The sequence below is a fragment of the Solanum verrucosum genome, unplaced genomic scaffold, assembly GCF_900185275.1.
Source record: "Solanum verrucosum unplaced genomic scaffold, falcon-dt-bn FXZP01000183.1, whole genome shotgun sequence".
NCBI classification, from domain to species: domain Eukaryota; kingdom Viridiplantae; phylum Streptophyta; class Magnoliopsida; order Solanales; family Solanaceae; genus Solanum; species Solanum verrucosum.
Window position 1 is genome coordinate 81,271 of NW_026020430.1, and position 24,509 is coordinate 105,779.

At 33.3% G+C, this 24,509-nt stretch overlaps 5 protein-coding genes and 1 non-coding gene across 11 annotated transcripts; 1 reads left to right on the forward strand and 5 right to left on the reverse strand.

Annotated features, from left to right (window-relative positions):
* Positions 1-3,279: 3,279 nt before the first annotated feature.
* LOC125807674 (auxin-responsive protein SAUR71-like) lies at positions 3,280-4,206 on the forward strand. The gene has a single exon (XM_049487409.1). The coding sequence runs from the start codon at positions 3,532-3,534 to the stop codon at positions 4,039-4,041; it is 510 nt and encodes a 169-aa protein (XP_049343366.1). The 5' UTR covers positions 3,280-3,531; the 3' UTR covers positions 4,042-4,206.
* Positions 4,207-4,425: 219 nt separating this feature from the next.
* On the reverse strand, positions 4,426-9,818 carry LOC125807882 (DEK domain-containing chromatin-associated protein 1-like). Of its 6 annotated transcripts, none has more exons than XM_049487630.1 (11): positions 9,431-9,818; positions 8,788-8,821; positions 7,867-7,946; positions 7,673-7,732; positions 7,415-7,525; positions 7,247-7,327; positions 7,036-7,116; positions 5,468-5,960; positions 5,030-5,127; positions 4,916-4,946; positions 4,426-4,815 (listed from the first exon to the last, which is right to left on the reverse strand). In XM_049487630.1, exons 1-11 carry the CDS (start codon positions 9,755-9,757, stop codon positions 4,631-4,633), a joined length of 1,581 nt encoding a protein of 526 aa, XP_049343587.1. In that variant the 5' UTR covers positions 9,758-9,818; the 3' UTR covers positions 4,426-4,630. The 6 variants fall into 6 exon arrangements, with proteins under 6 accessions (XP_049343587.1, XP_049343584.1, XP_049343588.1 ...); XM_049487627.1 differs by having other exon boundaries at positions 5,468-5,963; XM_049487631.1 differs by having other exon boundaries at positions 7,036-7,113; positions 7,415-7,528.
* A 2,060-nt stretch (positions 9,819-11,878) lies between these two features.
* On the reverse strand, positions 11,879-14,448 carry LOC125807884 (11-beta-hydroxysteroid dehydrogenase A-like). The gene is made up of 6 exons (XM_049487632.1): positions 14,246-14,448; positions 13,804-13,996; positions 13,638-13,723; positions 13,063-13,194; positions 12,802-12,966; positions 11,879-12,282 (listed from the first exon to the last, which is right to left on the reverse strand). Exons 1-6 carry the CDS (start codon positions 14,432-14,434, stop codon positions 11,998-12,000), a joined length of 1,050 nt encoding a protein of 349 aa, XP_049343589.1. The 5' UTR covers positions 14,435-14,448; the 3' UTR covers positions 11,879-11,997.
* An 847-nt stretch (positions 14,449-15,295) lies between these two features.
* Positions 15,296-17,089, reverse strand: LOC125807638 (HVA22-like protein e). The gene is made up of 5 exons (XM_049487373.1): positions 17,043-17,089; positions 16,943-16,969; positions 16,571-16,693; positions 15,631-15,787; positions 15,296-15,331 (listed from the first exon to the last, which is right to left on the reverse strand). Exons 1-5 carry the CDS (start codon positions 17,087-17,089, stop codon positions 15,296-15,298), a joined length of 390 nt encoding a protein of 129 aa, XP_049343330.1.
* A 1,841-nt stretch (positions 17,090-18,930) lies between these two features.
* On the reverse strand, positions 18,931-19,161 carry LOC125807639 (mitotic-spindle organizing protein 1B-like). The gene has a single exon (XM_049487374.1). It carries the CDS (start codon positions 19,150-19,152, stop codon positions 18,931-18,933), a length of 222 nt encoding a protein of 73 aa, XP_049343331.1. The 5' UTR covers positions 19,153-19,161.
* A 1,643-nt stretch (positions 19,162-20,804) lies between these two features.
* TRNAD-GUC (transfer RNA aspartic acid (anticodon GUC)) lies at positions 20,805-20,876 on the reverse strand. The gene has a single exon. It is a non-coding gene; the product is annotated as a tRNA-Asp (tRNA).
* Between the last annotated feature and the right edge of the window lie 3,633 nt (positions 20,877-24,509).

The window sequence follows — 24,509 nt, forward strand, 5'->3', positions numbered from 1 at the left end:
TTCAAAATTTCATTTTTTCACCCCTACCCTCGACCCCCACCCACCCACGCCCTACCAGCCCCCCTCCCCCCCCCAAAAAAAATAAAAAAATTAAGTTTGTTTTTAAAAAGTATTTTCAATTTCAAAATTTCATTTTTTCACCCCTACCCCTACCCCTACCCCTCTACCAGCTCCCATCCCCCAAAAAAAAATTAAGTTTGTTTTTAAAAAATATTTTCAACTTCAAAAATTCAATTTTTCACCCCTACCACCCCCCAACCCCACCCCCAAAAAAATTTAAGTTTGTTTTTAAAAAAATATTTTCAATTTCAAAAATTATTTTCTACCCTAGTAAAAATAAAAGATATTTCTCAAAAAAAAAAAAATCATTCATAAATCAAACACTAAAAATCTTTTCCGAAAATATTTTCTACTCACCAACCAAACATGAGAAAATAAGTCAAAAATCAACTTGTTTTCCAGGAAAACATTTTCCTTCATACCAAACACACCCTAAGCAGAAATTTCGCAGAAAACTGCTTCATAAATAAGGGTGGGCATAAATACAGAAAAACCGAACCGAACCGAATCGAACTAATACAATTCTTCAGTTTTTCGGTTTGGTGTCATTGTTATTTTTTCAAAAGTTCGGTTCTTCAGTTTGGTGTAAGGGACTCAAAACTTCGATGCACCGAAGAACCAAACTTTTATTTTAAAAAATTAATTTTTTTTATATATATATTTAAAGTATGGGTATTCCCTTAACTAAAAATTAAAAATTCAACTAACAATTAAATCATTCATGAACGTAGCAACAAATTTACAATTCAATAGATACCTTCAAATATTAATTTTCAAGAGAAACTCAAACATATTTCTACCGATGTACACTATGTAAAGGAACCGTCTTCGTACTTATTTTTATTGAGAAGTAGTTGGAGGCACAAGTTCTTGATAATGACAAATATAGTCTTTTAGTTAGCACAATAAGTGTTCCACGGTGAGATGCATCATTCCTTAACATAGTTTTAAATTTTTAAGTATCTTATACTTTGTACTTATTTTATTTTTCATTCACACCGAAAAACCAATTTAAAAACACCGAACTAAACCGAATCGAAGTACAAAAAATCGAACCGAACTGAATTAGTTTGATTTGATATACGGTGCACACTTTTCTAAAATAAAAATCGAATCGAAATTTGATAAAACCGAACCGAAGAACCAAACGCCCACTCCAATCATAAACGACTCTTTTTAAAAAAACATTTCTTTCAACTTACAAAATTTTTAGATAGTGATCTAAACTTTTCCTTTAATAGAACTAAAAATCTCATGACAAATATCAAGTTTACTTTCTAATATTGATATAAATTATTGTAAACATTAAATAATCTAATATTTTATTTGTAAAATTGAGCAAACGAATGCAACGTTTCGGAAGGACAATTTCCCAAAAGTTAATACTATTTGCACACCTTCACAAAATTTAACTGGCGGCTTAATGAAAGGCAATTTGCGTAGTTAAGACCTGAAAGTTTCCCTGAGAAAAGCTGGTTGACTTTTTGTAAGATTCTAATCTAATCCAACTAGCAAATAATTAAACACGAATTTATCATATTTTTATTATTTAATTATATATTTTTAGGTAAATCAAATGTGCCAAAATTCTTCTGGATAATACATGACAATGAGACTCAATATTAAAACTTATTATCTGGTGTGATTAGTTTCACCCATTCTTATCAAACCACTCCCAAAATATGAAATCAAGCTTAATACATGTTGGGGTATGTAATTACATAATCAACTACCACTTGTTTTCTTAATAAAAGGTGGGCTCTCATTGTCTAATCCTTAGGTAATCAACTATTTATTTTTCTTCTCAAAACAAGCAAGATGTTACACTCTATCTTCCCGAAAACTCGAATAAGATTTGATCAAATTCAATAACTTTTGCCTTAAAAATAAATTTTAGGACTCGTTAAATTGAAATCATGGTTCGGCATAACTTAAAACAAATTGCAAATTAAACCTACTCTATAATACGCCGCCGTGACTAGATCTCAATAAAACCAACAAAAACTGTCATGCTTTCATCAATTTCATTCGTGCATATTTTTTTATATATATTTCTTTTTAATTATAAACGTGAAGAAAAGATATATAATGGCCAAAACAAGAATAAACTAAAATTGTGACTATTACGTGTCAACTCCGTCTGAGTTTTCAAAATTGAATATTGTAATATACTTTAGAATAGCAACTTGATAATGTAGATTCAATTTGTATACACTAAGAAAATTAAAGAATTTTATTATATCATGTTTTACAAGATTTTTTAACACCGTGAATGTATAGAAGTTAACATGAAATATACAACAACAACAATATATTCAGTGTAATTTCATATATGAATTCAAAAAGATAGGAAACCTTATCTCTATTTTTACAGGGTAGAGAAGTCGTTTGCAATGGACCCTCAACACAAAAATGTATAAGAAAAAGAGACGTAATATAATAGTTCACAATAATCAAGCCTAGATTTTATATAGAACTTTGTAGAATTAAAACTTGAAAAAATAATAATGGACTTCTTGTAATGGGACCAAAATTCAAATGGATGCATGAATAATTGAACTAAAATAATGCGAGTAGTAATTAATTAGCTGAGGTAATCTTTTTAGATCAACATTAAGTTAAAGTCTGGAAAATAATAAAACGTCCAAAAATTAATGCTACTCAAATCAGACACGTTCTTTTACGCTGCCGTCTCAACAACTACGTACTCCATTTATGGAGTAGTCAAAACAATAAAAAATGAAAGTGAATGACATAACAAAAAATGTTGGTTTATGGAAAATAATTTAATATTTGATCAATCATTTGTCATTTACTCCTATGATGTTGAATACACTGAAATTGGCCATCTCTTTTGTCCCCATTAGAATTTAATAAACAATGCTCATCCTTTTTTTCCTTTTATTTTTTGATGCCCTGCATGTATGGCAGAGCTCGATTAATTTGAATTTGCTTAGTATAGCGTTCACTTGAAATAATCAAAATATTTTTTATCAAGAACTTTATATATATATGCTCGAATTCTGAATTTTTGATTTAAAAAAATAGTGGTCCTGTCCATTTCGTCATGTATCCTTTTGTTGATAACAATGCCGTTGACTATTGCAAGTGTATAATATAATAATAAATAGTAAGTAGTAGTATCTATTTGGGTATGGCTTTATGTAACTTAAGTGACCTTTCATATATATAAATTGGTCTCTTAGTAACCTATAACTCACAACTCTCTTTTCCTTTTCTTTTCATGCCTTCTTCACCACAAGTTCTCAAGAATTCTTTTCTCTTATTTGGATACTCAAAACTATGAGTAATCCAACTAGAATAAAATCTAGGTTTATGCTAAATTTAGCTTATGATAGAGGATAAATCCACAACTACATATCCAAACAATTATAACCGAAAAACTTTTTTATTATTATTTTTTGTTTCTTTTTTTGTTTGCTCCTTTCATTTGAGTTCTTGAGAAAGTGAATGGATATGGAAATGGTTAAGGGGAAGAAGAATTCAAACTCGTCGATACTCAAGAAATTGGAGGGATATTTATTGATGAAGAAAGGAAGTCGAACAATGATGTTGTCCAAGAGCAAATCATGGCATAGTAGTAGCAAAGCAAAGAGTCCAGTAGTACTAGCACCGCAAGGCTGTTTTTGTGTATATGTTGGGCCAGAGAAAGAGAAGTTTACAATCAAGGCCAAACATGCAAACCATCCATTGTTCAAGATGTTGCTTGAAGATGCTGAAATGGAATATGGTTATTGTAGCCAAGGACCAATTTTGCTACCTTGTGATGTTAATCTATTTCACAAAATATTGGGTCAGATGGATAGTGAGAAAGAGATTAATAGGCCTGGGTGTGGGCTTGCCTCATGCAGCCCATTTAGTCCAGCTAGGGTGTTGGGGCATGGAGAAATGGGCAAGGGTTATGGCTCTTATGGGCTTCTCACTACACCAAGAATGCTCAAGCTCAATAGTTCTAATTAACTATCTATGAGAAGTATGTGTCTATTTAAATATGTATGTAGTGCTAGTAAATTGCACAAAATTGTGGGTTACTATTTAGTTGCAGTGAATAATATGTTGTGTTCTTATGTAGTCTTTTTCTAATAGCTAGATAAGGGTAGTGCTTCATCTAGACAAGTTATGACCTCAAAGGTTTGTGGTAGATTAAAAAGATTCATACAAACTTAATCAAGGTCTCAGTGTTCAATGTTTGAGTCTTGAGAATGAAAAAAAAAAAATCTTAATAGGGGATTATACGATGTTGCCACATTTTGTTGAATACAATTATACAACTGAAAATATCAACATTAAGCATCTGCAGATTCACATATTAAGCAAAGAGAAGTGCAGCAACATAAATACAAGAAATTGATAACTATGATATTCAGCATCAGATGGTATACTGTTGCTATAAAAGAAATGCAGAGACTAACTCTAGAACAAGCAAAGGCAAAACAAATGCCTTATATACGAACCCATCGGGGTCACCATCTTAATCCAGCTAATATAAATAAAAACTACAAACAAGATGTATAAAACCTTAAACCTATCCTTCTACTAGACTCATAAATTAAGTATCACTATCATCACCTTCATCATTCTCAGCCTTGGGGTCATCCCCTTCATTTTTTTCTTCATCATTCTCAGTCTCAGGGTCATCACCTTCTTCGTCGTCACTCATGTTATTTATTACATCAGTGATGATAGCCTTCACCTCTATTTTCCTATGCATCAAATCTACACCGAAATGGCTACCTGTAATGAACACCAGATACACGGTTAATCACCAAATGAGAGAGCAGTACTATCAAACTTCTTTAAGAACAAGCAATACAAGAGTCTCCTTAGGTCATACCTAGATTTCGGATGATATCAGATAAAGTTGCCTGCATTTTGAAGAGTACAACAAACCTGATTAGTAAATAAAGTTCATGTTCTTGTGTATTTAACACACCAAGATATCACTTACAGAGTTAAAATCCACTTCTTTCAGAATATTTACAACTGCTGCATGAATTTCTTCATTGCTGGGCTCTGCCTTGGCCTTCTTGCCACTTTTTTCTTTTCCTATTCCAGAAGATTTTGAAAAACTTTTCAAATGATAGATATATAAGACTAATAAGAGATTCAGAGTTGTGATTACCTTGTATATTAATCCCTAAATAAATATTATATGTGAGAATAAGATATTGGATTATCACCAAGATATTAAAAGAGGCTGAATGGAATGGTGCATCATTTTAGTTGATTCAAAATACTGAAAGGATCACTCCATATTGTATGATGAAACACCATCTCAAACAAATACCTCAAAAATAGAACATAAAATATAGGTTTTTTACCTCAATAAAAGATGAATAAAAGGGCATATATTGAATCACCAATGAATAAACAGAAAGTTACTCACCTTCCTTTTCAGAAACCTTAGCAGGAGTCTTGGTTGATTTTTTCTTGTTTGAAGCATTTTCCTTCACTGACTCATTTTCTTCTTTTTGACTTTTCTTTTCAATTTTTTGTTTCTTAGGTGTAACTAGTGAATCAGCACCAGAAGCACCTCTTTTGGAAGCTGTACTTGAAGACACTTTGGTAGATTTAGTCATGCTTTTAGGGGATTTAGCAGGGTTATCCTTTTTCACAACCTTGGGTTTCTCTGTTACTTTGTTTCCAGAATCCTTCTTTGAAGAAACATTCCCATTGGACTTCTTTTTCTTTGGTTTCTCTTCCTCTGCCTCTTCCTCTTGCTCTTCATTTTTTTCTTCCTCTTTTTCTGAACCACTCTCTTCGTGATCACTTCCTACTTCATTGGCTTCCTCATCATCATTGTCAGCACCAGATTCATCTCTGGTACTTGATGGCTCCTCATCAGTTTCATCTTCCTCTAGTTTTGGTTTCTGATGCTTCTGCTTTGAATTGAACGTAAGAGAAGAATTACTTTTTCAGTAAGATATATGACAGGCATTTGCAGGAAAAACAACAGCTTAAATTTGAAAATGTGCCCAACTATTTATGGCTGATTACAGACTCAACTTGTGAAAACAATGTTTAAAGCAAAGGAAACAAGTATAATTTTCTCTCAATGAACATTATAATCACGCAATCTGCAACTGGCAAAATTAAAAAGACATATGTATCAACTTACTCTATATGCATTAGATTACATACTATTATTAGTAGCTGTTAATTCCAATATGCATTGAAGAAGTACATACAAATTTCAAAATAATAAAGGTATCTTAAGACAGTGATACCGCCACTAAATAGTCTTAAAACCCTAATAATTATTGTACCACTTCAGATGTAAACTGATGTCATTCTTTTGGTTATATACCTATACGGGGACCATAAGATCATTTATGTTGGGTAAAGGCAGCCTTTACTGATAATCAATTTTCCTGGTAGTCATTGACTCTAAACTCTTCTTCCCTTTTCTTTATCACTTCCCACAAGTAGCAGGAGCATCACTTGGAGTAGTGAGCATGTCTGTTATCTCTCCATGAAAGTGTTCCTGAGAAGAATGTTGAGGAAAGGGCCCAAAAAAAGGGAAGAACAATGAAGAACAAGAAAATGGGAGTCTCTATTCCTATGGCTATAATCATGTCTGCAAAGAAACTTATCAGTTCTTTTTCTTCTTTTGGGACAATAGCAATTTAAAAGTTCTCAATTTGTTTTTTTGGACAACAGTGGTGGCCACACTTTTGCACATACTCCAACTATTGCAACAAATACTTGCATCCTCCTGCAATACAAATTTGGAGCAACTCTACCCCCAAGACTTAAAGAAAATGAGAAGAAATGATGTAATTGCTAATTCTTTTGCCTTTTATGGGAATTGATTGGCATGCAACACCATTTGGTGCCAAAAAATAAGTATACATAAACCATTACTTTGAAGTTAGGAGTAATAACATTATAAACTGCAAATTTGTTACAGTATCAGGCTTTCAAAGAGAATGAAGATGTTAAAAGAGAGCTAACCTTTGCAGACTTTCCTGCAGCTTTGTCCAAGGAACCTGTGCTTTTGGAAGTTTTTCCCTTTGTTTTTCGCTTCTTACTCTTCTGAGATCAAAATGAACATAATAAAAGGAATAACTACATTACAATAAACATATGGTTTAAGTGTACCAAAGTCATAACAAAAAGTGGCACTGTGAAAAAGAGGAAGCAGCAAATGCAGGATCAGCTGTACCTGTTCCTTCTCAGCAAGCAAAGAATCAGTTGTACTGTGAGGAGATTCCAGGAAGTCTAATAACTTCACAGAGAGCTCATCCTGCAAATTGAAATATGCAACAATAATAATTAGCAGAACATATATTTTCTTAATAGAGCACACAACAAACACATTGATAATACATGCCTTCTTTGTTGCAGATTTACTAACTGGGATATTGAGTATATCACAAAAAAACAGTAGCTTTTCTTTGACACACTTGTCAAGCTTCTCTTTGATTTTTACCCTCTGTCTTTCCTGCTTGAGAAAGAGAGAAACATTACACAAAATACATGTCATTCACATATCATAAAGTCACTCGATGTTAAAACTTGCATATTCCATGCACATATGTCACATCACCAAGGAATCAACAAGATATAGCAAAGCAGAGAGACTAACTACCTCATTTTCAACCCAAACATATCCAGAAAACAGTCCTATGTTTTTCTTCAAATTATGTGCCTGCAAATGGAAGGACGTTATTTAAGACTTGCATGATTAAGAAGCAATACTACCATAACCCAAACAATACAGTTGTGGGTTGAAATAGAATGTTTTAGGGCATAATAGAATGCAAGAGTGAAGAAGAATATGACCTTTGTCTTCTTGCCAAAAAGAATGCTATGCAGCATCTGCAGGTTGTCATCCGGTTTTCTCTTGGACAACTTATATGCCACTGAAATATTACACAATACAATAGTTGTCAGTGGAATTATCATTGCACAATGCATTTCCCCAAATTTACTCGACCAAAAGATCAAACATATATAAAGCAGCCACAAAAATTAAATTTCACAAGCACAACAAAAAAAAATGCTTCAAAATTTGCTAGTACATAAAAATGTTGGCATCAAATATGAAAATTATGCAGCCAACAATCAGTCAATCTGAGTATTAGCTGGTAACCAATCTGTGTTGCCAGATATGCAAAAATAAACTTTTACAAAACCATACCTCTTTATTTTTTGCTAACAAAGATGATACCTCTTATAGGGAACGAAAAAAAAACACAGCCGTAGTTCAGCTAGGTAGTTCATTGTTCCAATGTATCAAATGGAATTCATTAGGCACACCTATTTTACAACAACGTATATATACTCACCTATGCTCATATGGCTATTAAAAAAAGTGAAGGGTACAGCAGAAGAATTTAAATGCTTAAACAGAATCATAAGATCCAACCCCTCCTCTTCTAAAGAAATAAACATAAACCAGATAAATGAAACAAAGCAATTACCTAGCAATGTTCATTATTCATGTTAGAAACACAGGCAGCTACTGCAAAATATAATTAGCAACCAGCACAAACTGACAATACAACAATCAAAACACAAGGATTTTGTTGGCACAAGAAGCATGTTGTTATGTTACACACTCAGTGAATATTTGTTAACTGGTATAACTAAACCTAATTAATTTCTCTAAGATAACCTTGATAATATACATAAAAACAAAAAGAAGAAAAGGCTGACACCAATAAAGGGAAAAAGTGGCTGAATAAATAAAAGAAAATGTACCATTTGGGATGTCCTTCAGCTGTGTACCTTGACCCTGCATTTAATCACCAGAATAATAAGAGGGGATCCCCAGAAATATGACAAATGCTAGTAACATTTCTGGTAAAAATTGAAACAAGACATTTCAATAGCGCTTGTCCAATAGACAGAACCAAGAAACATGCAAGAGAATAACAAATGGGGTATGCGTGATTATAAGGGAATGTGCAATAATGTTGGTGCATAACTATTTTTCCTTGATTTCCTTAGTCACATGGGATATCAGTGATTATACTTTTCATATGACCAGATCTTACTGTATATTTTGCGATCTACCTCAATAAACCAACAAAAATCAAACTTTAACCAAAAGATTAAACGAATCGCAAAAACCCGAAACGGAACAGAGGCAGATGGCTAAACTTAGCAATAACATTACTAGTTTGGCAGGTTTTTCCTTTATTTAATCAGTTTTACACTTGGATTTAGCAATCATAGCTAGTTTGTTTGAGATTGCATAATTGATCAAATAAAACCGGATAAAAAAACTTGCCTCACATTAATTAGTACTAGCATAAAGATGAATAGCAAATAAAGATCACTCTTTTATCTCTATGAAAACGAAGCATGTGAATTTTCAAAATCAGAAAATTTAGAATTATACCTTCCCAATGGACAAGGGTTTGGTCGCAGAACCTCTAGCAACCAAAGACTCAAAATACCTCTCCACTGTTTTCCTTTCCCTCGTCGGCCTGGAACCTGGTGTTTTGGGCGAAACCGCATCATCACTTTTCCCTTCCTCCTCTTTCTCTACACCTCCATCTTCTACCTTCTTCACAACTTCTTCCTTCACCTTCTCATCTTCTTTGTCTACGTCCATTTCCTCTGCACCCTCTTTTTCTTCTTCGCTACTCTTTTTCGCCTTCTCCTCTTTCTCAATTGATTCCTTTTCGTGCTTCTTCTCTTCTAGGGTTTCTTTCACGGACGCCATGGAAGTTATCAGTAGGTTTTGTTTGTGCTTTGAAGAGAGAGAAATTTTGTGAACGAAAACAGTTGAATAAAGAGTGGTGTGGTGTAATGTTATGAATGGGCCTAGACCAGTATTGACAAAGCAGCCCAAAATAAGATTAAGTGGGGGCTAATAAATAGAGACTTGGGAGTTGGGACAGCAAAATAGAAAAATGCAAATTGTTGAAAAAAAAGGTCTAGACCTCTTATCCCCTTCTATGAGTTCTACTTCTCATTCCCTTTCTTTTACTTGCCTTCTTTAATTTTCATTTAATTCTTAAATTTCTATGTAATTTCAATAACGAGTTAATGAAATAGATTCGTCGGTTATTTGAATTTGAATTGAGTTGGTCTTGTTATTGGGTTTGTTACATGCTATGGACCATATTAGTCAGATTCGAAAAATACAACTGCAAAATTTTGCGGGAAAATTCTTTTGGAAAAGCGCGGGTAGATCTGGAGCGAAAAATAAAAAAGGGGAATTTTTTCAAATGAATTTCAAAAAAATTGCAGATAAACATGAATTTTTACCCGCCAATGCCACGTTTTGTTTCACGGTCAGCACTATTAACCTGCCCGTTTGATATGTGGATTTACGTGGAGAAAAATTATCAAACTGGTCCTTTAGTGTACATGGGTTAGACTAATTTGGTCCCTAATATATACTAGGCTTACATTTGAAGTCATGACATTGTATAAAAAAGATTTATGATTTTAATTTTTTGACAAAAAAATTCATACTCGACGGGAAGAAGAGATTGTGCATATTATTATATACAAAAATAAATAGTTATTGCTATAATTGAGTAATGATCTCAATAAAATGATGTGTATTTAAGAGTTTGTGATTGTAAATATTTATTTATGAAAAAATATATATAAATATGTGATTTATCAACGCAATATTTTAAGATATTTCAATATTTTATTTATAAACTATTACTCAAAATACTTTATCCGTTTCAATTTGTTTATTTTCTTCTTCTTTTTTGTTAATTTTTAAATTTATTTTTTTATATGATACATTTAAGACTAAAAAACTAAACATATTTTATACATTTAAAATTTAAAATTATCTATATAATTAAATAAAATCAAAATCAAACAAATTAATTGAAATGGCCCATTAATTTTTGGATTTAAGATGAGAAATCCAATTACTCAAAATACGTCTTCTTCACATTTTATTACCAAAAAAAAATACTTGTTCTTTTCAAACTCATATATCCACTTCCACTCCTTATATATAGAAGTGGATAATCACGTGACGGTCAACATGTCTACTTCATCTGTGTGATTTTAACACTTGGATATACATTTTCTTATCTTTTTTCCACTATTTATATATAAGTGTGGACAACCAACCGTTTGCTTCACCTGTGTTGTTCCACAACATATACATTTCTCTATTTTTTTCGTCTGTTTTAATTTGTTTGTCTTATTTTTTATTTTTTTTATATATCTAAAAATTACTTAAAAAATAGTATAAATCATGATAATTGACAACTTAAAATATTTAAAAAAAAACATAAAAAAAATAGTTTGCTTATTAAAAAAAATCGATTGATTCATAAAATTAATCTTTCTATTTCACAAAATGAAATAAAAGAGGTAACATGTATTATTTAATTGGAAACTACGTAAAAACATATTGTTATTAACAACATATTGACTCTTGAAATTCTATTTGTGTTAGCATATATTTGGGGCGCCTATATTGTGACAAGGAAAATAATATATATTATTTTTAAAATGTAAAAAATATTATAAATTACAATAATTAACCACTTAAAGTATATGTTATTGGACCCGTGCTAACACGACTATCATAGATAGCGATCCCAGGTATTACCCAGCCCCAGGAGAGTTTACAAACAAACACAGCTCTTTGTTCTTATCCTCGTGTCTAGTATATATATATCCAAAATATTCATGTCATGTTAATCTAACTTTATAAATTGATGTATATTATTAATAAGACCACAACTAGTTGTATTGTCCTTGTAAAGAGTAATTGCAAAGGCCACTCTTCAATTGTTGGGACCTTGATAACATCGTGTCCTTTCAGTTGATTTTCAGAGAACAAACACACTGTATGATTTAATGAAACATCCTCAATTTTATTCAGTCACAATACAAAGGTCTTTCTAATTGAAACTCATGTTTGTAGGAAACAGGAGACAACACAACTCATGAAACTACAACCTCTTTTACATCAGAACATTAATCAGTTTTTGTTTCTCCAGTCCTGATAGTCTCGGGATATAACACGTTTTGCGCGCCAGTATAATCCACTACTTTCTTGCTAAGTGCATCCTCTGGTGAAGTTCCGGTGAGATGCATCAGCCTATACATCCATTCTAACACCTCGGGGGCAAACACCTTCCACAAGTAGCTAACCCGAAACCAAGCTGGTATTGTAACATATCTTTCGCCTCGGCAAGCACTATTGACGATTGTCTTGGCACATGATTCAACTTTAGCCACTGGAGTCGCGCCTATGAATACCTAGTTCACACAAAAATGTCCACTTTCTTGCTCAAAATGAATAATGTACGTAATTCTTTTCTTTGTAGAAGCAAATGATGAAACATTAGCCTGAACCGATCAAGTTATCAAACCAATAGAAGAAACATAGTCCCTCGGTGCTAAAATCGAGTAAACATTCTTTACAAAGACGATGTGTAAAGACTGTTTACTCAATCAACAACTTTTTACTTGTTATAGTGGCTATCTACAAATTCGTATGTTACATAAATACATTTTCTACACAATGTACCTGTTATTTTAAGTCACCTTAGCATGATGCAACAAGCCACTATCTATACAGTGTCATTTTTCAGACATAAGTTAATTCCAATTCCAATTTTCTGTGTATTTAAGCTTGGTTTCCATAAGTATATTCTTAAAGCATTGTTCGTGGAAAGGAACCAAATTTTGAGTAACTTGTCAAAATATCAAGCTAGTTGCCATCTATAGCCAGATGAAGATTAAATGCAGAAACTAGTAGCAAAGAGGAAAACTTACATCCCTCATTCCTTGATCAACCTCTACATCGCCACCCTTACCGATGTATTTGCCTTGCGTCAGTTCAGATTCAACAAAGCCAGGCGTCACCAGGGTTATCTTGATGTCCTGCCCCAACTCAATTCTTAACGTCTCGAAGAATTGAGATACTGCTGCTTTGCTTGCCTGCCATGACAAAATTTTCAATAGAGTCATCAAGATAAAATGTTACCGTTTCCAATGGAAGAATAAAAGCAGTTAAGTTTATACTTAGCTACTTACATTGTAAAAGCTTGATCTTGGAACAGGCAGCCAAGAAGCAGATGAAGAAAGCACAATGATCCTTCCCCCACTATACCTAAGATATGGAATCGCAAAGCGGGTCATGTAAACAGAACCCCAGAAGTTGATGTCCTGCGAAATACAAAAACATGTAAATAACAATTACTATAACTTTAGTCCACGAGTAGTGCACACACATTTTATCTGCATCAAGTTAAAAATCACATATAACACTAGGTAAATGCGAGTCAATACCTAAAAACTCAACATATAGCCGATTAATATACATCGGTTGAGTCATCAACTATGAAAATGACTAAGAACGACAAACTATATCAGATGGCCAACTCAATCTCTTGTTAGCATTCATCCAGGTTTAAATTCGGTATTCCACGGGTAGTCCAGACCCAAATTAAAGCTTCTGTTCTAGCTCAACACAATGAAAGTACATAGCACTAGTAAACTTATTTGTCACCGGTATCATTAACATTTGCCAAAGGTAAGTTATCATAAAATTTATTTATTTATGGTTTTATTGTGATAAAACTTCAAATCAAAATCAATTTCCACTTTACCATGACAGATTTAAAATCAGTGACATCATCTGTATCTTCGAATAGAGCAATCGCGTGCACTCCAGCATTATTAACCAGATGGTCCACTGCATTAATAACACAACAAAAAGAGTTACATGCATAAAACATGATTAAAAAAATTTAAATCAAACGAATTAAAACTGACATCGGCCAAAGTGACTCATGGTTTGATCAACAATCATTCTACAGTCTTCGGCTTTCGAAACATCAGCTTGAATTGTTATAACATCTGGTGAGCCTAGTTCACGTGCCCCTTCGGCCACTTCATTCAAACTCCTATCTCTTCTGGCTGCAAGGGTTAAACATGCTCCTCTTTTGGCGTACTCATATGCCACATACTGCAAATTAATTGTCGCCACAATTATAAATCGGATTCAAATGTAGCAATTTTTAGCCCCTTCACTAGAGTTTTTTCGTTTATGTAAAAAAGAAGATTACTCACATTTCCATTTCTAGAAAACTCAGCTAAAGTTAGGTGATCCTAACATAAAAATAATCCATGTATTATTACTCACATTTCCATTTCCATGTATTTTTTTTGAAATCAAAATACATTAAAACGAGTAAAATGGTTGAAAATAACGAACCTCGCCAATGCCAGATGAAGCCCCAGTGATGATGACGACCTTTCCAGCAACATCTTCACTAAAAAGTGTGCCCAAAATTGAGAGAACGCACTTGAAAAATTGAAAAGGTGGTAAGAAAAGAAGCAAGCTGAAGAAGGAAACCGGAGGAGCGACTAAGTTGAGAAATTTGTGAATTAGTTCAACCAACATTGTCTCTGATGATTTGGACTCTTTTAATAATAATGGTATGAGAAAACAAAAGAGTTATTGTTATCCACTTATATCGTTGATAAAATAAAAGCAAAACAGAAAGATAGAGATGAAGAGGGGAAGCGGTGTTGTATTTACTACAACTGTTGGCACCACTGCATGGAAGCAACATGACACGTTTTCGATCTCAGTCAAAGCGGTCGTCATGTGTCTTTTTGTATGGAAGACAGATCAGATCGATATAGGCATCATCGATTCCTATTTATATATATTGTTGTGCTTACACACAATTTTATTTTATTTTCATTTTTCACTCGATAGCTACAACTAAAATCAACTCATCTATTACGTATACGATCAATTGAATAGTGAATTTTATAGATGAAAAAAAAAATGGTCCATGGTTTAGATTTGTCTCTCATCAATGGATAAAAAGGGTCAAATATTTGACACTGCGAGTCCATACTAAAACTCATGTCTTGTTTAATAGTACAAGGGAGTTGTTGATGAAATTACAGAGATACAATAGGTTATCCATCACTTGTAGGAAATTAAAGTGATGGATGATTACAAATCCATGATCTAGCGTGTTAGAATGGTAGGACGGAGGATTACAAAAACTCTACTTACTTTGAGAACACTACAATTAACAGACACTAATTCCATACATATGCATATCAAACTAAAAGAATTAACAACTCTCATCGATAAGCAAACGATTATTAGTATTACATATTTTTTGAAGTGGCGATATAACATTCACATTAAGATCTTCACCAATTCCTATTCTGTTAGTATTATTACAGATAATAGTGTTCTTTCGCTGATTAGAACGCAACGCTTTCACATAAATCCGCCTCCTCAATCAGTCCGATCTTCACTGGGTTTCACGCTCACCTGTCCCAAAAAACATTCAAATAAATTACTACACACTTCCTGGGGATAATATATTCTCTCAAAAAAATGGCACATGAAATCGCGATACAATGTATTCTTTGGCATTTGAGAGTTGCAATATTTAAAAAAATCTCCATTGTGTGTTGGCATCAGATAAAATCTATTCATTTCAAGTTTGTGACCTACATTAACTATAAACAAATCAACATATATAGGTGGGCATGATATATAAATCAATAACTAATAGACCAATAACTGGCCATGATCGGTTCAATTAACAAAAGAGATGATTAAATCACCTTGGGAGGAGAAGATTTGTCTCTGAAATATCGAGCTCCATATTTGGTGATGAGTTTTTCCCTAACAAACTTCTCATAAATAAAAGCAGCTCCCCTGAACTGGGGAAGAACCAGCCATGCTACCATTGCTAGCTTCAAATCATACCAAATAGGTATCCTACAAACCAAGTACATTAAAATTGAATTAAGATTTTATACACTTTTCGAAAACTAATTGAAGATCATATTCTCTCCATCCCTTCCCAGGGTCTACTCGATTCTATGGGGAACAACATATTAGTTATTGTTGGACTACACTGGGTATGTTATTGTTGTTGTTTGTCTTTCTATTAGGGTATGTTTGGAAATTATTCTGTAACTGCTACCCATTATACGTGAACAAATTAATAGTTTTTTTTGGAACCTTAGAATAACCCGCAGCCGCTACAATTTCTGCCACAGCGGCCTTCAGGTGAGCACCCTGTGTGGTTTGCAGGTTATTACACGGGGAGGTAAACCGCGCTAGCCAAGCCCTAAATACAATCATTTCCTGTGCAACTTCTTTTTTTCTCATCTGTGTAATTATTTAGCTGTGTAAAGTCGCAATGTAACTTACATTGCCAAATAATTACAGAGTAGTTTCCATTACAATAACCTGTTTGTTTGTTTGTCAAAATGAAATTGTAGTGTGATGTTTATTAGAAATGAAAAAAGAAAAAAATTGAATTCGTCTGATAGTTACACCATGTAATTGAATACAGAGTAACAAGTGCTATAAATTATACTTCAATTCATGCTGATCAACTACTTCCTTGGCAAATGGATACACAAACACACATTTTAAAAAAAAAACTATATGTAACTAACTCAAGTCCAATTACAAGGTGGCCGTTAACTAGTTCCTTTTGTTAGCTATCTTAAGAAAAAAGGGCAGGTGAATTCAGAAAGGGATGTTACTTACCATTGAAGCATGGGTTGAAGGAGCATCTCCATAAGAGTGAGAAAAGAATAGAGAATCCAGTAAGCAAGCCATTGCTCATCATCCAACTTAGATGTGCTCTCTATAGCCACTACTGATGCATATCTTTCATCATCACAAAAACAAAATATCAAACATTTCACGGAAAACTGAAATAATTAAGGTGGTTTAAATGCATTACTCCCTCTACCCGTCCCAATTTCTATGGCACAGTTCAGATTCCGAGAGTCAAACTAAGAAATTTTGTCCATAAATTTGAACATACAATCTTATAAGGTTTGGTTTTTGAAGGTAAAAGATTTTTCTCTCGAAATTCAAAAAACAAATTAAGTATAAAGTAATATAAATACTTACAGAGGATAGAGCAACATCACGGATGGCCTGCATATGATATTAAATCAGAAGGATATTTAAGTGAGAAAGAGGAAATGCAAATAAAAAGTAAAATATTTACCCGGCAAGAGTATGAAGGTGAGTCATGACAGTCAAAAATTTACCCATGATTATATATTCTTCTGCTGCTGAAAAAACTAAAGGTTTGTGCCTGCAACTAAAGAACAATACCGATCCTTAATTCTTCTGTCGATTGCAGTTTTATTAGAATTGTTTAAAACAGAGATAGATAGTGACAACACATTCATAACACCAACACACGTGGAGGCTGCTAAAGTTAGCTACTGCCTACTAGGCATCTCATTCCCTCCAGCCTGCGTAAGCACTACCACAAATAGTAATGCATTAGTGTTCCAGATTTTTTCGGGTCGGGTCGAAATGAACTGATCCTAAAATATTCGACTCATCACTAATTAAAAATGAGTTAAATAGTTTAAATATATACTCCTTCCATTTTTATTTATTTATCTACCTGCAAGTTAATTACATGGAGAAAGTTTGTACCAAAAGTATCCTAGTGATTCTAACGGCATTTTATATTTTGTGACCAGGACAAAAAAGGTGCTCTTGACATTATAGTCAATGTCGTTGTACTGAATAAACATTTAATCAATTTCTATTCATATGATGTATACAACTCTGGTGGATGGTTAGCTTTAGTTCGCTAGACCTGGTTGAATTAACAATTTTTTAGACTAGTTTGATAGTCTTAGTTTCCTCTTTCTTTCTGATATTGTTCTTGATCCAATCTGAAGACCACGTATATCGTATGTTATTCCATTCATGATTCGTTTAGGTATAATTAATTTACGAGAGGTTGGAGTAAGCAGAGTGACCAGAATAATCTATTTATTAGTAGTATTTAGTAGTACGTAGCATCGATTCCATCCCATTACCAAAGATTGGTTGGGTAACACAACTGTAAAATAAAGGTAGTCAATAGAATAGGAAGAAGAAAAGAAATACATGGTTCCGTACAACAATTTTGACTCTGTTGATCAAGAAATCACCTAGTGCTTTTTGTTTCTATTGAATTTAAACCTGAAACCTCATGGTTTTCAACCCACTACATTGACCACTAGGCCACACGTAGGTGCTAAAACTCCCTTCACCTTGTGAGTTGTGCCTCAGGAATTCTCCATTTAAAAAAAAAAAAAAGATCATACTTGCTAGGACTCAACCAACTTGGAGAACTTGTTTCTGTCTTGACATAGTGACATCAATAACAGAAACAAATCAGTATTTTGAGAGAAGAAATGTAATGATTCCACAAATGAAAAGCAGATATAACCACACAAAAGATGGATGAAAAGCCAGCATTCTTTGGAGTGCATCCCCATTGTTAGATCAGATACTAGATATCATGTCATACAGAAAATTCTAGTATCTTGATACATTAATGTAGGCTGTAGGCAAAGACATTTCAAATAAATGGAACTGTTTTCCACAGAAAATCTTACCTTTTCTGTATGTAAGACAATAAAATTGACATAGGATGCACTAACAGAAAAATCATTTGCTGACCAAGTTTATTCAACAACTCAATAGTTCTTCAACAAAAAAGGGAAGCCACTCTGATAGGATAAAAGCACGTATGGAATGCAAGCAGCGAAATTGGTTACAATTGCTCAATGGTTGTGTGACTAATGATTTAGTTGGTCATTCAGGGTTGCATTGGAATGAATGCACCTCAGGAAATAATCAATCAGCAGCTAGTAAAAGCATCCTTTTGAACTCCATTAAAACTATTCCTCGATAAGTACTTGCTTATAACATATGGAGGCAATACTAGAACACCCAACAAAGTAGAAGATGATAGCTAAAGTTGGATAAGAGAACAAACCACTAACATATCAATCAACAGGGAAGAATAAAAGGGTTAAGAAAGAGCTCCTTCTGAGATTGTTCCATCAAATTTCAGCAATCAATGGGATTCAAAATTGATCGGCCTAAGATGCTGATGGAGCGGATGATTGGACAGAAGAAGAAGCCGGTGTTTCTCTACGAAACTCCTTAACTACAGCAGCCAAGGCCTCAGGATTGAAACCCAGTTCAGAGAGTGCAATCAGAACGGATAAACTGTGACGATCAAGCCCAGTGTCAAGAATGTTTGACATATGAAATACCAGATCGAGTGAATCCCGTGCGTTCCGTGCAGCTTCTGGATCCATTTGAGAAACTGTAAATCCACAATCATGAATAGGAAAAGGTGATAGGTACATAATTTATGATTCAATCCATGCCTTGTACAGCAGAACTCATTAAAGTGAACAGAATAAGAACTGAATACTAATTTTCTGAAATGGAAATATTTACCAGTATAATGAACTGGATCAGTTTTTTTTCCTTTCCTACATCAACTTTAAACCATTCGCTTACTGAAGATTTGAAAAATAGGCACAAAACACTCCATACACTATATTACTGTTCCATCTTCATTCTTATACTTCTCTTTTAAAATAAAAAAGGCACAGAAGCAAATGGAATGCATATTGATTTCTTTTTTCAAATAAAAAATGACAGTAATGCTTCAACCAACTTGTGCGTCTGTAATAGTCCACAAGCACAATGCAGGCAAAATCTATTCACCAAGGTTAGGGAAAATGGGATCACCCTAAGTAGTGTAACTTTGATTTGAACCTAAGATCACCAGGTTACCACTACTTACTACTCCTATTCCTCAACCATTCAACCATACTCTTGAGATCACCAAAATGTATATTAACTTGTAAGAAACACAAAGACCAATACAAATTATTGCACATTATATATAATACTCCCTCCGTTTCATAAAGAATGACCTGGTTTGACTTGGCACGGAGTTTAAGTAAATAAAGAAGACTTTTGAATCTTGTGGTCCTAAATTAAAGTTACGTCAAATGTACAAAATTGCCCTTAATCTTGTGGTCTTAAACATGCCACGTGGAAAGCAAAAAGTAAAATGTTACCAAAAAAGGAAAGAGGTCATTCTTTTTGAACTGACTAAAAAGGAAAGGAGGTCATTCTTTGTGAAACGGAGGGAGTAATAATAAAGAGATCAATGATAAAGTTTTCCAAGCAATTCAATTACTATTAGATTTGAGCCGGTCAAGACGTGAATTGTGGTTGAAAAAGATCAAAAATGCGCATCCAAAGGTGTGGCCTAGTGGTCAATGAAGTGGGTTCAGAACTATGACTCTCAATTTCAAATCCCAACGTAGTAGAGAAAAACACTAGGTGATTCCATCTATCCTAACCTTATTGTATAGATTAGTCCAGGGCACATACTTGATCATTTTTATTAGTTGAATCGGAATGCACTATACCATCCTTTCGTTTCCTTTACATCTTCCCAAAATGTGAGAAACCTACATGTATTAGTACACTATCACAACTATGGAACAATTAGTTACACGAGAAGCAAATAAAATGGATAAGAAAGAAAACAATATCCCTAATTCATACTTTTATCATTATTATCATTGGAATAAAGAGATAGAGAGAGCGGGATGTTGACTATTTGAATTTTCACATATGTAAGGTTCGATTCTCCACCTTGTAATACTCAAAAATCTAATTTCAACAATCCAAAAATAGAAAAGAAAGAGAGATAGAAAGCTTACAACTTGATCGCAAAGAACAAAGAGAGTGAAAATTCGCCGGAGGGAGAGTGAACGGGAAGAATGGTCAGAACTTGGCTGAAGAAAAAAAAATATAGCAACTTGTGCGAAATTTGAAACTAGGGCCAAAATCAATTGGATTCGGGTTGATCTCCTACTAGCCCATAATGGAAGAAGCCCAATATGATTTTTTTCCGTTACCAAAAAAGGCCCACAAAAAAAATCGCCGCTGCCGGGGATCGAACCCGGGTCACCCGCGTGACAGGCGGGAATACTTACCACTATACTACAACGACTTTGTTGATATAGAGTTGCTAAAGACGTGTAATATAAATATAATTTTGTTATTTTCTCATCAGTTATGGGAAAATCAAACATATTAGTAGTAGTTATGTAAAGTTTACTATGAACATCAAACAATGCACTACTTATGTAAGAATTACATACTCATATATGAATATATTGTGCAAGACCGTCGCTTGCAGGGGCGGATTTAGGAAGGTGGGACTTGGAAGGGGTGTCACGTGACACTGCTTTGTTGAAAAATTTACTATATAGGTATATACAGTTAAGAAACAAAAGCAGATACAACGGTTATATATTATAAGTGACACTCCTTAAACAAAGTATGCACGTAGTCTAGATGATTTTGTGTTGAAGATAGTCAAGATAGTCAAGGTTTCAGTCCTAAACCTTCACAGCCTCATTTTTTCACTTTCTATGTGTTTTTTCTTTGAACTTCATTGTTTAGTAGTAATTATTTGGTGCTTTGTAATTTTATTATATATATATATATATATATATATATATATATATATATATATATCATTTTAAAAGGTGACATCGCTTATGATAAATTATGTGTACGCCACTGGTTGCTCGGACTTTTCAAGAATATCGACGGGTGTTTGTTTGATTTCCAAACTAAGTATATTTTTAAAGAATATGATACGGATGCGACATCATTTTAAAAAAATTACATACTCATATATGAATATATTGTGCAAGATCGTTGTTCGGACTTTTCAAAAACCTGAACAGGTGTATGTTTGATTTCCATAACTAGTATATTTTTAAAGAATCTAATACGAACATGATATCATTTTTAAGGAGAGCGAGGATATTTTTTTAGTTTATTAAAAATCAAATTACATTGGATGCGAATACAAAGGGAAAAGAGGCCAGGGACAAAGCCGAGGCATCGAGATTGGTAACAAATTGTCAGCCACAGTTCAGGGTGTTAATGTTAGCTAGACTAGATTAACAAGAAACCGCCCAAGCTGAAACACTCCTCTCAAAGCATATCATCCATCTCTTAAAATAGTAATTTGTTTTTGTAATTTTTTTATTGAATAGTACTACTAAATTTGGATGACTTGAGTAATGGGAGAATGACAATTAAGCCTTGCATAATTACAAAGATAGACCTCGTGAACCATCTATATATGTATTACTAAGCAACCTTCTTGTGAAAATTCATCTCTTTGATGATTATTATGGTTTAAGAGTTAATTGTACGAGGTGAAAATTGTAACAGATTGAAAAAAGGATCATTATGTACTATTCTCATTCAAATTCACATACACTCATATATAATTCGAGTTGAAGACAGTGAGCATAATCACATCAAACGCATCAAATGCGTTGTAACTAGAGGCGGAACCAAGGTTAACTAGGAGTTTGAGGGTTCTAAATCAATTTTGTTTGGAGGTTCACATGTTAATACACATATGTTTATTTAATTTTCTAATACAAATATAGAGTCTACGAAAAAACTAATGAGTTCGTCCAAACCTCACATAGCTCTGCCTCTGGCTGTAACTGGACTTCTCTTCACATAAGACCAAATTTATTTCAAAGATTATTACATGTCATCTTAAACACTACTTTATATTATTATTTTTCTCGGTGCCTAATGAGGGCAAGTAATTTCCACTAATTAGCTAAAGGGACCTAATTAGCTGATGTAAGCTTTGATCAAATTAAATCAAAGATAAGAACGAAAATAAATAGAGCAGATATAAGTGAAGTACGTAACAATATTATCTCAAAATTTACAAATTAGTCGGCTCTGTACATAACTTTTCTCAAAGTGCTTTCACAAATTTAATCATATCGAGTGCAACTGTAGATTACAAGAGAGACAAAAGACAATTATTCATTTTGGTGTCCATCAACGACTCCACTCATATAATCGTGATAAGAAATATACAACCCCACCACAGGCTGGGGGTGTAGCATATATAATTTGCGATCAAGGTAACAATATAATTGAGCTTATAAATAAATATTTAGGAACTTTTTAAATATATAAATATTCAAGCAACTGAATTCATATGAACTCATATATTTTGTATTTAGACCTCTCCCAGTCTCCCGATCATCCACACTAAGAGAAAACATAAAATTAGCTATGTAATAAATCAGTAATTCCTAGCTAATTCGTCACTAAATAACTCTTACCTAATTGAATTTTCATATAATCCATAACTAATTTACTTGATCTGTCTTATAGCTATGTGTAGAGTTTTGCCCTGATTTTCTTACCATATTTGAGTTTTAATTTCCCCTCGAAGAAAAATTAAAGCATTACCATAATTGCTTTTACTTTTTCGGAAAGGAAAATATAGTTCTCTTCGTATTTGGTTTTTCTCTATAAATTGAAGATCCATATTCTCATAGCAAAACACAATAAAATCCACAATGTAGTCGTTTAGAGAGTCTTGTTTATGGGGAGATTTTACTCTCAACAGTTTTTATGTATTTTATTAGTTTTTAAATACGTGGGTCAATTGGCAAAATCATATAATAAAATTTTTATTTTTAGTATCAATTTTTGTCATCTTATTTATCAACCATATGATATGCAATTAGTTGTAAGCTTCCACATAACTCCACCATATAGTTTAAAAGTTATTAGTATAAGTTTTGGAGTTAGTGTAATGTTGGATTTAATATTTTTTAAGATAAAATTAACATAATTTAATACATTATTCAACTACCGAGAAGTGGAATTTTACAAACAAATACGAAAGGGACCAGCAAAAATGAGAATTTAAAACATGTGCACATATTAATTATCTGCATTGCCCGTAATGTACTTTGAGATAATAACCACAGGTTCATAGCCGTGAATATTGTACTTCGTCATCAAAAGTTATAGGATAATTATTTCATCAAAGGCACCATTTTTTATTTTATTTGCATTTGGTGAGATATGAGGCACTTCAAAGGTATTAACAGTATATATATATATATATATCCCTTTATAATAATCAGAAACTAATTAATGAGTAATTCCATGAGATCAAGGCATGGATTTTTTGGTTCCCAATGGCTATTTGGAGTCCACATTGAAGTATCAATTAAATCTAAATCGCGTACTGTAGGGCTCATTCGGGATTGGCACTCCTAGCAGGAATTTTTCCATACCTAAGGCTCAAACACGAGACCTCTAATTATGGATGAAGTAGTCCCACCACCCTCGGTGGTGCTTAACATGCTCTTTTCCTATTTGCTTGATTGAGGTCGAAACAAAAAGTGGTTAAGGGGTTGTTTGGTGTGAGGGATTAAAAATAATAGTGATGGGATAAAGAAATAGTGATGGAATAATATTTTTTTATCTTGTTTGGTTGCCATGTTTGGGGTAACTTATCTCACCATTTATATCATAGTGATGGGATAAGTTATAGCATATACATAGTGGGATAAGTTATCCCACGATCTCTAATCCCATGATAACTTGTTCCCAACCAAACGACCTTTGGGCTCGTTTGGTGTGAGGGATAAGCATAAATGGTCGTGGGATAAAATTTAGGTGTCTTGTTTGGTTGACATGTTTGGAATAGCTTATCCCACCATTTATAGCATAGTGATGGGATAAGTTATCCCATATACATGGTGGGATAAGTTATCCCAGGATAACTAAT

What these genes read in the sequence shown, in the direction of transcription:
- LOC125807674 (XM_049487409.1), top strand. Translation starts at nt 3,532, where the DNA reads ATGGATATGGAAATGGTTAAGGGGAAGAAGAATTCAAACTCGTCGATA.
- LOC125807884 (XM_049487632.1), bottom strand. Translation starts at nt 14,434, where the DNA reads ATGTTGGTTGAACTAATTCACAAATTTCTCAACTTAGTCGCTCCTCCG. An exon ending in CATGAGTCACTTTGGCCGAT is followed by an intron (nt 13,724 to 13,803) that starts GTCAGTTTTAAT and finishes TTATTAATGCAG; the next exon opens with TGGACCATCTGGTTAATAAT. An exon ending in TTGATCAAGGAATGAGGGAT is followed by an intron (nt 12,283 to 12,801) that starts GTAAGTTTTCCT and finishes TGTGTGAACTAG; the next exon opens with GTATTCATAGGCGCGACTCC.
- LOC125807639 (XM_049487374.1), bottom strand. Translation starts at nt 19,152, where the DNA reads ATGGATCCAGAAGCTGCACGGAACGCACGGGATTCACTCGATCTGGTA.
- LOC125807638 (XM_049487373.1), bottom strand. Translation starts at nt 17,089, where the DNA reads ATGGGTAAATTTTTGACTGTCATGACTCACCTTCATACTCTTGCCGG. An exon ending in GTGATGTTGCTCTATCCTCT is followed by an intron (nt 16,694 to 16,942) that starts GTAAGTATTTAT and finishes TGATGATGAAAG; the next exon opens with ATATGCATCAGTAGTGGCTA. An exon ending in ACAAATCTTCTCCTCCCAAG is followed by an intron (nt 15,332 to 15,630) that starts GTGATTTAATCA and finishes TTTTTGGGACAG; the next exon opens with GTGAGCGTGAAACCCAGTGA.
- LOC125807882 (XM_049487626.1), bottom strand. Translation starts at nt 9,757, where the DNA reads ATGGCGTCCGTGAAAGAAACCCTAGAAGAGAAGAAGCACGAAAAGGAA. An exon ending in CTGCAGGAAAGTCTGCAAAG is followed by an intron (nt 5,964 to 7,035) that starts GTTAGCTCTCTT and finishes TTCAATTCAAAG; the next exon opens with CAGAAGCATCAGAAACCAAA. An exon ending in TAAGGTTTCTGAAAAGGAAG is followed by an intron (nt 5,128 to 5,467) that starts GTGAGTAACTTT and finishes CTTCTGGAATAG; the next exon opens with GAAAAGAAAAAAGTGGCAAG.